This window comes from Ziziphus jujuba, chromosome 11 (assembly GCF_031755915.1).
Source record: "Ziziphus jujuba cultivar Dongzao chromosome 11, ASM3175591v1".
In the NCBI taxonomy this organism is placed as follows: Eukaryota; Viridiplantae; Streptophyta; class Magnoliopsida; order Rosales; family Rhamnaceae; genus Ziziphus; species Ziziphus jujuba.
In genome coordinates, this window is record NC_083389.1 from 27,526,126 (window position 1) to 27,537,463 (window position 11,338).

The 11,338-nt window shown below is 34.2% G+C and overlaps 1 protein-coding gene and 1 long non-coding RNA gene across 2 annotated transcripts; one reads left to right on the forward strand and one right to left on the reverse strand.

Annotated features, from left to right (window-relative positions):
- Nucleotides 1-1,736: 1,736 nt before the first annotated feature.
- Nucleotides 1,737-4,161, reverse strand: LOC132799981 (two-component response regulator ORR4-like). Its single transcript, XM_060812808.1, has 4 exons — nucleotides 3,282-4,161; nucleotides 2,550-2,627; nucleotides 2,165-2,232; nucleotides 1,737-2,024 (listed from the first exon to the last, which is right to left on the reverse strand). The coding sequence occupies exons 1-4, from the start codon at nucleotides 3,291-3,293 to the stop codon at nucleotides 1,955-1,957; spliced, it is 228 nt and encodes a 75-aa protein (XP_060668791.1). The 5' UTR covers nucleotides 3,294-4,161; the 3' UTR covers nucleotides 1,737-1,954.
- Nucleotides 4,162-4,628: 467 nt separating this feature from the next.
- On the forward strand, nucleotides 4,629-6,221 carry LOC125419477 (uncharacterized). The gene is made up of 2 exons (XR_007238439.2): nucleotides 4,629-4,913; nucleotides 5,858-6,221. It is a non-coding gene; the product is annotated as an uncharacterized LOC125419477 (long non-coding RNA).
- Nucleotides 6,222-11,338: the final 5,117 nt, after the last annotated feature.

The following is an 11,338-nucleotide window of genomic DNA, read 5'->3' on the forward strand; positions in this document are numbered from 1 at the left end:
AAAAAAAACAGAATCAACTTTTTTAATACAGTTAATATGTTTGTTTAATATTATTCAAAATTTTATATATTTATTGATTTAGTTTAACGTTATTCATTTAATTTTGTAGTCAAATCGTGCAGCTTATGCTGAATCCATTTATCCTTTGTTATATGAAAAACAGTGGCATGTCCCGGATGACGTGGCAAGTCGCATTGTTCTTCACCAAGATGGACACGTAGGCGAGCCGGTAGACCGAGGATGCAACGCATACCATCCGAAGGTGAAGATGTTATTGGACGTAGATGTAGCCGATGCGGTGGTGTTGGACATTATAGGCAGAGATGTATGAATTCATTGTCTTATGCTTTGAATTAGAAAGTTTTAATTTAGTGTTATGGTTTAATATGTTTTGATAATTATTTCATATATTGGATATAATATTTTCTACTTCACGGTGGAAGATTTATTAGTAATCTTTTTTTTTTAATTTAATCCCAAATGAAAAGAGGCTTTCTGGAGTTGATTTTAAATTTTTAGTTTACATATCATTTTATGAAATGTCCAAATGATTTTGAAAAGAAAAACAAACATATATTATTTTTTCTTTTATTTAAAATGGTTATTGATTTTAAACGTTAATACATTTTTTGTTAATTCCATGTTCATCTTATATAATATTTTTCTTCACTCTGAATTTTTTTACCCCACCATCAACTTAAATAATCTATTAGAAATTGATTTTCCAAGTAGAAAAAATTAATTTCCGATAGGAGTAAATATTATTCAACAATTTTCACTTGGAGGAAATTTTTTTCAACCGGAGGAAAAAATTTTCGCCTGGCGGAAAATTATCCAGAAACTTCAATTGGTCTCCATATGGGATTTTCGACTGGAGGAAAATATTTCCTCCAGGAGGAAAACAGGAGGAAAACTTTTCCTCCTGGAGGAAATATTTTCCGACAAGCGGAAAATTTTTCAGAATCTGCAATTGAGCTCGTAAGATACTTGTGCATAATGAAATTCTAATAAATAAATGGGCAAGTCTAAATTTTTCAAAACTTAACCTCCAAACAATATTTGTAATAATAATAAACCGAATTAGAAGTTGGCATCTCTTTCGAGTTCTTGGAAATGAACTAGTATTTCATTATTAGATTAACTGAACTTGATTTGATGAGTACCTATGTAAAATTTCAGCCTAAAGTTTGAAATTTGTGGTTAAATTGAGAGATTCACATACAACCTAATAAGTTATCAACTCCCCAATACCTTCTTGATAGAAAGATATTCAGACTAACTTTAAATTCATCTCTAAATTCTGACACATTGTTTTATTTTATATAACAGTAAGAATGATGTCTTTTTATGTTTGCTCAAATATTGGCAATTAGCATTCATAAAAACCTTTAAAATGCACCAATCAAATGCCCTAAAATCAAGGTTGAAGAAAATAGATACAAGTCAGAATTGCAGAAAATGTAATTGGTGCTTTTATTTGGATTAAATTTTGCCCTGTCATTTTCTTTAGAATGCTCATGGCCCTCATTTAATATTTTCGAAAGAATCTAAAAAATCAACAATTGAAAAATGCTACACTCTTCCTGAAGGTCCAATATCAAAAAAGTCTACGAGCATAAAGAGCTATGTACCAATTTAACTCCAAGCATCTTATTAACAAATTCCTTATATAAACATGGGCTTCCATAAACATGGTTCTTTTTGTTTACCAAATCAATCATTTAAAGGATATCCTAGTGATTAACAAGCTTAGGTTACAAGGAGAGAAGAAATAATAGGACTTGCTCTCTAAATACATTTTAGTCAATAAGAGATTGGGACAAAATAACATTGAAAGGTAAAAAAGAAAACGAAAAGAACGAATGAATCTTGCTGCTTATAAGAAAAGTAACATAATAATGATTTCCTTCTATGTTGACCACATACAAGAACGGAAGGATTTCAGAAGGTAATGCTAAAGCTTCTTCAAATCTGATAACTGAACGGGTTTTAAGAGGAACTCCTCAGCACCTCCTTCTAAGCACCTGTTTTTCATGCACGTGAGTTTTGTAATTATTAATTTCACCAAAAAATATAAAATAAAACTTTGCATTCAATGCATGCTTGTTATACAGAAAATGTAAGGGGAAAAAAAAAATAAATAAAGAAGTTGAAAGAAATTTACATGTTTATTCTGGATGGTACATTCTCTGATGACATTATCACAACTGGTACATCTTTCCATGAAGATCCCTGAAGGAGAATATCCAAAAGGACTTTCAATCAAAATTAAGAAATTAAAGAGGAAATAAAAAATAATGCAAAAAGGAAATGGTTTTTAGGTTAAATTGGAATTGTTTTTTCCTTGTTGTATCTTTTATTTGTGTGCGGTCTATATAAAATATTTGGGAAATAAAATCAAAATTAACAATGAGCCACCCACCCATTAAGACACTATTTTGTAATAAAAAGTTGTAGATTTAAAAAAGGTCAAAAGAATAGTTTATTTTCACATTATACAAAACTTGTTTTACAAAAATAAATTAATCATGAGAAAAAGTTAGTTTAACCTTGACTCGTTTGAGTAAATCATAGCCACTCATCCCTGGCATACAATAGTCTGTCATGATCAAGTTGACTTTTGATCCCTGCATTTGTTTGCAAATGCATAATATATTACAAACAACAATCATCAAAATGTAAATATTTAATTGTTCTGTTACTCCAAATTTCATATCATATTATCATTCTAAACATAATATATATCAGAGAGAGAACAGACGGCGAGATTTTTTTTATTTTTTATTTTTTTTTTAATAAAATTGAAAGTGAAGCATTTGAATTTGGATCATTATCATAGAAAACAAAGTCTTTATCAAAATTGATTAAATTGGACAAAATGGCAAAAATGCCTCGTACACTGCTTCCCTTTTGTAGAATATGTAAGTTTAGGCGAGCTAAAAAAACATATATAATGAAAGAAAACCTAAATGGTAAGCAAATTCATCCAAACATTAAAGTAAACCCTATATGAAGCTAAGCAGAGGGGTCTTGGCCTTCCTTCATCCTCACGTAATTTACCAACATTTCGCACGTCTAGCTAACCCATCTAAGATCTTTATGGCATTAGTTACAGAACAAAGAAACTCATATGCATAAGTATATATGACAATGAGAGCCATGAGCTTTCTAGACTGAAAATACATTTTTAACCAGAAGCTTTTTAGCCATTTCCAATTAGAATTCAATCAAATCATGTATTTTTAAAAAAGAAAATTCAAGAAGGGAAAGATTTAGAGTACCTGAAGAAGCATGGATGGAACAGCAAAGGGTCCAGAAATGACATGGCTTCTAGTTTTCCTTCCATTTAATGAAGCAATTGAAGGACTGTTAGCCGTTGTTATGTCCCAAAAGCTTCGTTTCTTAGCTGTTGGGACTGGTGACCGAAAATGGTGACTTGGGCTCTTCAACTCCCCTGTGCTTGGCTCCTTTGACCTCAATCTGGCCTTTGTGACTACCCTCTTTGCCCCCTCCCCTTGTAGTCCTTCCACTGGTTTTTCATTCTTCCTCGAAAGCTTGCGAATGAGGTCATCCTTTTTCTTTAATTGTGAAGTGTGATCTTTTTTTGATTTTCTCAATTTCTGCTTCTAATGCCTTCACTGTCTGGCAAAGCTATTTAACTGCTTCATCAGCCCCTTTTTTCTTAGACTCTGAAGTGAAACAATTTCCACCTAAGAAAGAGGATCTGGATTTGTGTTTCTCATTTGGTTGGGCAGAAGATGGAGGAGTCAATAGAGAGGTAACTGAAGAAAGGGTTGGGGAGGCATGTACTGCAAAGGACTGTGCTTGAAGAGTCAATAGGTTCTGTTGTTGATGTGCCAGTTGTACACGCAAGTCACGATTCAGGTTACAGTGATCTGATCGAGCTTTTCGAAAGGGCAAGGGGAAAGAAACCCTAGCTGTTGAGAGGGAAAGCTTCGAAAGGGAAAGTAAGAAGCAACCAAAAACCACAAAACAAACCAAAAGAAAAACATGCTTTTTGATAGAGAAGAAAAACAAAAATAAACAAAATCTTCATTAAGGGTATCTTCGTCCAAATAAGTAAAAAGTTGGCTATATTTTAAAAAAAAAAATTTTTTTGCTATTTTTCAAGTGTGCTTTTATACGGTGGTTATTTTTGACAAAAACCCATCCAACACGGTAAAGTAGAACCAAACCGATACTGACTATATGGGAAATTTAGCCCTTTGCCCTTGTGGGTAGACCTTTATGAAATATGCATATTCTTTTTTCATATTTTTTGTTTTACTTTTTTATTTTTTAATATTTCTAAAATGTTATAATCCAGTTTTTTTTAATATCTCATTATCTCTCTACAATTTTCTTTCCTCTGTCAAAATCCAGCTTTTTGTTTTTTTCTTCCTTTCTTTCGTCTTTTGCTCACTTCCTTTTATTTTTTATTTTTTATTTTTTTTTCCACTACCTCTCTATAATTTTTTGTCCTCTGTCAAAATCCAATTTTTTTTGTCTTTTTTCCTTCATTTTTTTTTATCTTTTACTCACTTCTTTTTCTTTTTTATTTCTTTTTTCTTTCTTTTCCACCATCTCTCTGCAATTTTTTTCCCCTGTCAAAACCCAATTTTTTTTTTCCTTCCTTTCTTTTGTCTTTTCCTCTTCTCCTTCATCAAGGCATTTTACGTCTTTTTTTTTCTTCCTTTCTTTTGTCTTTTCCTCTCTTCCTTTTTATGTTTTATTTTAATTTTTTTCTCTTTCTATTTCGAGCCAGCCATTAATCAAAAGATGGAAGGTCTTATTTGTATGTGGAAAGCTACAAAGGCAATGCTGATATAGGAAAAACTCAATCAGCAGCTTATAAATTTGGAATGCAAAGGAAGGACAAGAAAGAGTTGCAGTATGATCTGAAGGACCTGCAAGTATTGAAAAGTTCAACATTTTATTTTTTTTGTTAAGAATTCAATTTCTTGTTTGTCTAGGTCGGATAAGATTATGTGGAAGTGAAATATTAAATTGGAATTTGCTCTTTTTAATGCAAAAAGAGCAATTTCTTGTTAGTTTAGGTCGGATAAGATTGTGTGGAAGTGAAATACTAGTTTGGAATTTGCTCTTTTTTAATGCAAAATATGAAGATAATTTAGTCAAGCTCAAGCTATTTTGTGGTGCCACAGAGGAGGCAGGAAGTAGCACGTGTTTTAAGATGGTTTAATTATGAGAAAACAAGAAAAATGAAATGCAATGTTTAAATTGGAAGGTACTAAATGAGTGCCATTAAAATTTTCCCCCTTCTTAGTATGATTTCAGGTTAAGGTGAAGAGAAGGGGAGATGATTCCAAATATGTTGCCAAGATATATCTCTATCATAATTATTTGTATTATCTCAATATGTTCTTGCTGCCCCTCATAGGTCTGAGATAGCTTTCTTTATCTTCTTGAAGTAGTTGAACAGCCAAAAATTATGTTCTTTAATGTATACTTTTTAGCATTTGAGCACTCAGAGTCACAAACCATATGTGGGACAAGTGTAATAATAATGAGTATCGTGTGATGTGAATGAAACTATTGGCAGGCATTAGTGGGATAGTTGGACTTTTTTTTATTTTTTATGGTTAAGTGGGATAGTTGGAGTTATTTCATAGTATTAGCAGGTTGTAGTTATTGGGAAATGAAAAACAAAGGCTTGATGTTATGGCCTCTTTGAATTTCAATTTGCATTTCACATTTGCAAAACAATTTGTGAGATTTTTATTATGATATCACTCTTTAAAATTTGGTGAGATTTTCCAAGGTGGTTGCTTTAAATTGGTACCTTACTTCTTTCCTTTGAACATTAATAAAGTCTCGAAGCTTATACTCCTTTCAGTGATTCAATTGCAGATTTTAGCCAGAGCCGTTGATTGTGATATAGCTTTGCTATCAGTAGAAAGCAAGGAATTTTGGAAAGAAGCTAAACCTCTCTATTTAGCACATTTTCCACGTCTTCAGGATTAAATTGCTATCTTTCTTTGGTGGAATTTTTTATTTGTTCTATTAAATGTGTATGGATTTTGTCCTTTCGCATTATCCCTTTCATCTCTGTGCAAAAGCTAAAATCTGTTATATAAAGAACTAAGAAATCATCATAGATGATCCTTTTGATGTCTTGGTTGAATTTTTGTAGCTTGTTGACCAATAACAAAGATAAATTGCCCAAGGCATAAAGAGCTATAGGTGATTTAGTATCCTTATCTTCTGGATCATGATGTCATTTCTTGATTCATATCTGATTTCAAGCTATTAATATTGGTATATGATTGCCGTAATGTCATCATGTTGAATTGAATTCCTCCCATTTCCTATCTCATTGTTAATAATATCAGTTGTATCAACTTAATGTAGCTATACAATTTCCACTAATGTGTAAATCTAGAATTAATTTAGTTATTATGTGAATGTTAAATACAGAGGTTAAAATATGTGGATTGGTATATATATTTGACTATTCCTATCAGTAAATCACTTGTTTGAATCTGAACTGCATGGCTTCCTTATGAGTAGGATTCGGTAACTGTGGTAGGATATCCCCTTGGGAGGAGACACCATTTCAGTAACAAAGGGTGTCGTATCACGTATAGAGATGTGAATTTTCGTACTAGCACACAATCATGTCATTTATCAATTCTATAACATGTCATTATCTTTTTTGGCATTGCTACTCATATTCACTTTCATATTATGCTAGTTAACAAACATAAAATATCAAGTTTCTTATAAATTTTTTTTTTTGATTTTGAGCACTCAAATTGGTGCAGCAATAAATCCTAGTTCGTTTGTACCTGAAATTTACAGTTCTACTCCTTTCTTTATTGATACTTCTCAAATTTATGTATTTTCCTTTCCAGAAATAGCTCACCTGTCTCAAATATTTTAAACTTATTTTCTTTTAGTGACATTTCTCTATATATTCGTGATTACCTTTGCTTATAGTGACATTTCTATGGTTTTAATTGAGTATTCTCTTATTTCTTGTGTTATAGAGAAGGAGAATTTGTGTCTCTATGGATTTCCAAATGAGACATGGGAAGTTAATCTACCTGTTGAGGAGATGCCTCCTCACCTTCCAGAACCAGCCTTAGGTACAAATCCCGCTAGGGATGGGATGCAAAAGAAGGATTGGTTGTTACTAGTTGCCAATGCAATTGTTAAACAAATATTTATTTTAGACCAAGTTATCCTTTTCCGGTGCTGTTTTAACTGTAATAGTGGAATTGAGTGCCCAATTCATACTGAAAACTACTTGTATTGTGAGAGTAATCATATGCTATTTTTTGTATATTTGAGCTTTGTTGGTTGTCTGGAAACACAAATTATAGATGCTCATAAATGAATTAATGAATTAAATGAATTATAAATATTATAATTAATCCCAAAAATTACTCCCAAAATAACTTCCAAACTATAAATATTATAGTTGGTTGACTGGAAACACACATTATAGTTAAATCCCAAAATATGTATACAATGAAGCATTAAATGAATTAAAGAACAATGCACATTTCACTCATCTACCATTTCTCTCTCTGACTATTGATATCTACCCTCATTTATTTCTATCCCTCTCTCTTCCTCTCCCATCTACCACATTCAATTTCATCATCTGTGTTTTCCTCTCTTTTTCTCTTTTCTTGGTTACGTAGCTTTTAGTCTCCCTTCATACTGACCAACCATTCCACAAAACCACCATTTTCTCACTTCATCTCTGTTATTGGTCTACCAACAACTAGATAAAAAAAACTCTGAAAAGCTGCATTGTGGAGACCATAGACTTCAGGTTTCATCGGTAATTAAAATGTATGTTTGTGCAGTAGAGTAAATGAAGATTGGTATGTATATATAAATATATATATATATATATATATATATATATATATATTTCCTTGCTTTTGTTTTCGTATATTGTTCACGTTTTGGTTCTATCATTTATTCCAACTTCTATGCTGATTTTTGTTTTTAATCATTGTTGAAATTGCATCACTTTTGACTATTGTTAGGTTATATTTTCATCCTGTATCATAAATCTAATATCTTATTGTACTTTATTTACTATGGTTGTCAAGTGTTGTTAGCTATTCTATTAGGGGTTAATACGCTAACATTTTAACATATTTCTTTGGCATTTTCCTATATGCATTATCGAAAATGCAATCATAATTTTTCTTTTATTTTTTTTCAGGATGATAATTAAGCATTCCACGTAAGAATCGAGTAGAGCAAATATTGGATTTTTTAAGAACTCGCCAATTAATTGAAGCTCGTGATAAGAAATAATTATTCTGTTTGCAATTGGTAACTCTTTTGCGATCAATGTCACAAATTTCTGTTTTACTCTTTTATGATGGAACATGGAATTTATGTTTTCAAGCTACGTGGATGTACCAACATCGAAGAACGAAGATTATACTTATTAAAAGGAATTCTACTTTGGTTGAACTTGAAGATATTGTCTATAATGCTCTCAACCTAGATTCTACACAACATCAATTGACTCTAAAGCTTATATACCATGTGTGTTTGTCATGCGCACCATATGTTGTAAAAAATGATGATGACCTACAATGTTTTATAGAAGAGTATAGTTCACAAGACCTCAAGATAGATCTCCACTTATTGTTGATATGTTACCCAAACTCCCAAACATTAATAATATTAGTGGATGTGTTATGAATAGCATACCTCCAAGTTCAGGATTGGTGACTGTTGTCCCACCACGTTAACTTCCGAAGACAGCTATATGTTCCCTCGATGCTGACATGCAGTCCCTAGCGGTTCCATCGGTAATTACCGAAATCCCATTGGTAATTCCAATTTGACCACTTTTTCAAAGCAAATCACCATAATTCAATTCAACAACTTCAATAATGTATGTTTCCACCTAGGACATGCTAAATCTATCTTTATTAATGATCCTCAACTAAAGAATCCAAAAAAAGATAAAAAAAAAGTAGGAAAATTTCAAAAAAAGATGATTACTGATGGTGCATCAATAATTATCGATGCCGACTATTTTATCGATAATTACTGAAACTCTGTTGGTAATCTCCATTTGCATACTTTTTGTAACACCCCGTCCCAAATCACACCAGAATCCGTGCACGTTGACCGAGGTTGACCGTTGACCGAGTGGGTCGAAAGTTGACTTTTTGTCCAAGTTGGAATTTCTAGTTGACCAGGGTACCGTGGCAAAGTGCATGATGCCTCGAGTTCGTAGACTAGTAGCACGTCGAAAACGGAGCTACAGTTTGAAAGTTCTTGGCAAAATAAGTCGAGGTGCAAACAGTCCAAAAGGTGCCGGGAGTTGACTTTTTTTTGTTGTGTAATTTTGTTTTGACTCTTGTATGGTTGTAAAGTACTTGTCGATACGAGTTCATATACTAGCGGCACGCTTAAATTGGACATCTGGTTAAAAAGTTATGGATGTTTGAAGTTCACCGGATACTATAATATTTTATTATATCTGGCTTAAGTGCACAGTAACGCCATGTGTCATCACCTGATTGGTCCACGTGGATGAACAGTATCACCATGGTGGCTTTTATTTGGCAAAAACGTCGGGGAGGAGAGAGAAAGAGAGAGAGGAGAGAGAGAGAGAGAGAGAGAGAAAGCCGACCAGCTGCCGGAATCGACCAATTTTCCAGCCGACTCTTGCTACACACGCCGGCCAAATGGGAGCATCTTCCCATTTTTGGCCAAACCCTGAAATTTCACGACCGATGGTTGCCGGACGCGCCCGGATCGAGGTTGCAAAGCTCGGCGGCGATTTTTCCCTCCACCGCCGTTTGCCAAGTTTCCGACCATTTTCAGGCCACAAGCGCCAGCCACCCCTCACCACCTCCTTAATTCTGGTCTACCCACCAAATTTCGGAGCGTTTTTCGGTGAGGCGCCGAAAATCTTCAAACCCCGATTTCTCCGCCGTCCGGTCTCCGTTTGCCTCACCGCTGGTCCCATTGGAATCCTCTCCCCTCGATCTACAAAACCGCCAAAAATCTCAGCCAACGGCCACCGCACAGGCCACCGCCGGCGACGGTTGCCGGTGACCGCGGCGGCTCGCCGGAAGTCACTGTTCCGGCGAGTACCCAGTTGCACCGCCGGTCCCTGTCCACTGATTTCGACCTCCTAAATCCAAATCCGGCATCCTTTTCTGCCAATTCGCGATGGTTTGGGAGAATCGAGGAGTCGAATCCCGAAAGCTTTCTGGCGAGATTCCAGCCATCTCGGGTCCGATCTCTGGAAAGTAAGACCGAATCCGTGATCTTCATCACTCAAGCTTCGATTCGGTATATAACTCGTAACTTTTAGTTGTCGTTTGTGTTCGCTCCCCGGGTACCCATTTGGGAGTTACCCGATTATAATATTAATATATTTGGTTGGTGTACTGTGGATGTTTTAGGTGCGCGTACGAGTAGTGGAGTTAATCCTGCAGAGGATCTTAGTTGATATACGCGCTTAAGGTGAGTGACCCACCTTTAAAAACTATTTTGGGGCAATTAATTATGTTTAATTGGTGTTTAATTGGTATTTGAATTACGCTCATGTGGTACAATTTAATTATTATTTTATTGTGATTTAATTTATTTATTATGCATGAGCAAGGTAATTTCAGTAATAAATTGTGCGTGGTTTTAAATATTATTTTTAGGCATAATTGATTTAAGTATTTTATGAAAATATTTGTTTAAATTGGTGGTTTAATTTTATAATTATGCTCACGATATTTTAATTGTTGAACCTCGTATTACGAGAAAAATTATGGTTTTATTGGTTATCGATGTTTTCGTACCGGGTTTGTTAAATGGAAATATGTGGGATGGTAAATTTGAGAATTGGTATATTTCCCACGGTAATTTTGGAAAACGGTGCGGTTGTTTTAATAATTATTTTTAGACGCATTCATACAGTATTGGTGTTCTGGTGTATGTATATGTGGTTTAGCGCGCAAGTATTAGGTCTCCCGTGAGTTGCCATTGGACCGTGGGCAGGCAAGTTTGATATTAGCCACAGCCGCCCCCCTCCTTGGCCGGGATGACGGTTTCAGCAGCGGTATTGTCGGGACGTCGAAGTGCCGTTTGCAAGTTTCTCTCTTTAATCTCCCCGCCAGTCGGTGCTCAAGACGCCGGGTATTGGAAGGCATCATCGGTATATGGTGTGGTGCGTCAAGTGTACATTTTCAGACAAAATTTCAAACCCCAAAAATGTTCAAAAATTATTTATTAAAATTTAGTACGTTTTAATTATATTTGGGGTATTTATTTATTATTATTTATTAGATTGTTTGATCCCTTGGTTTTCGGGAAATACGAATATCGG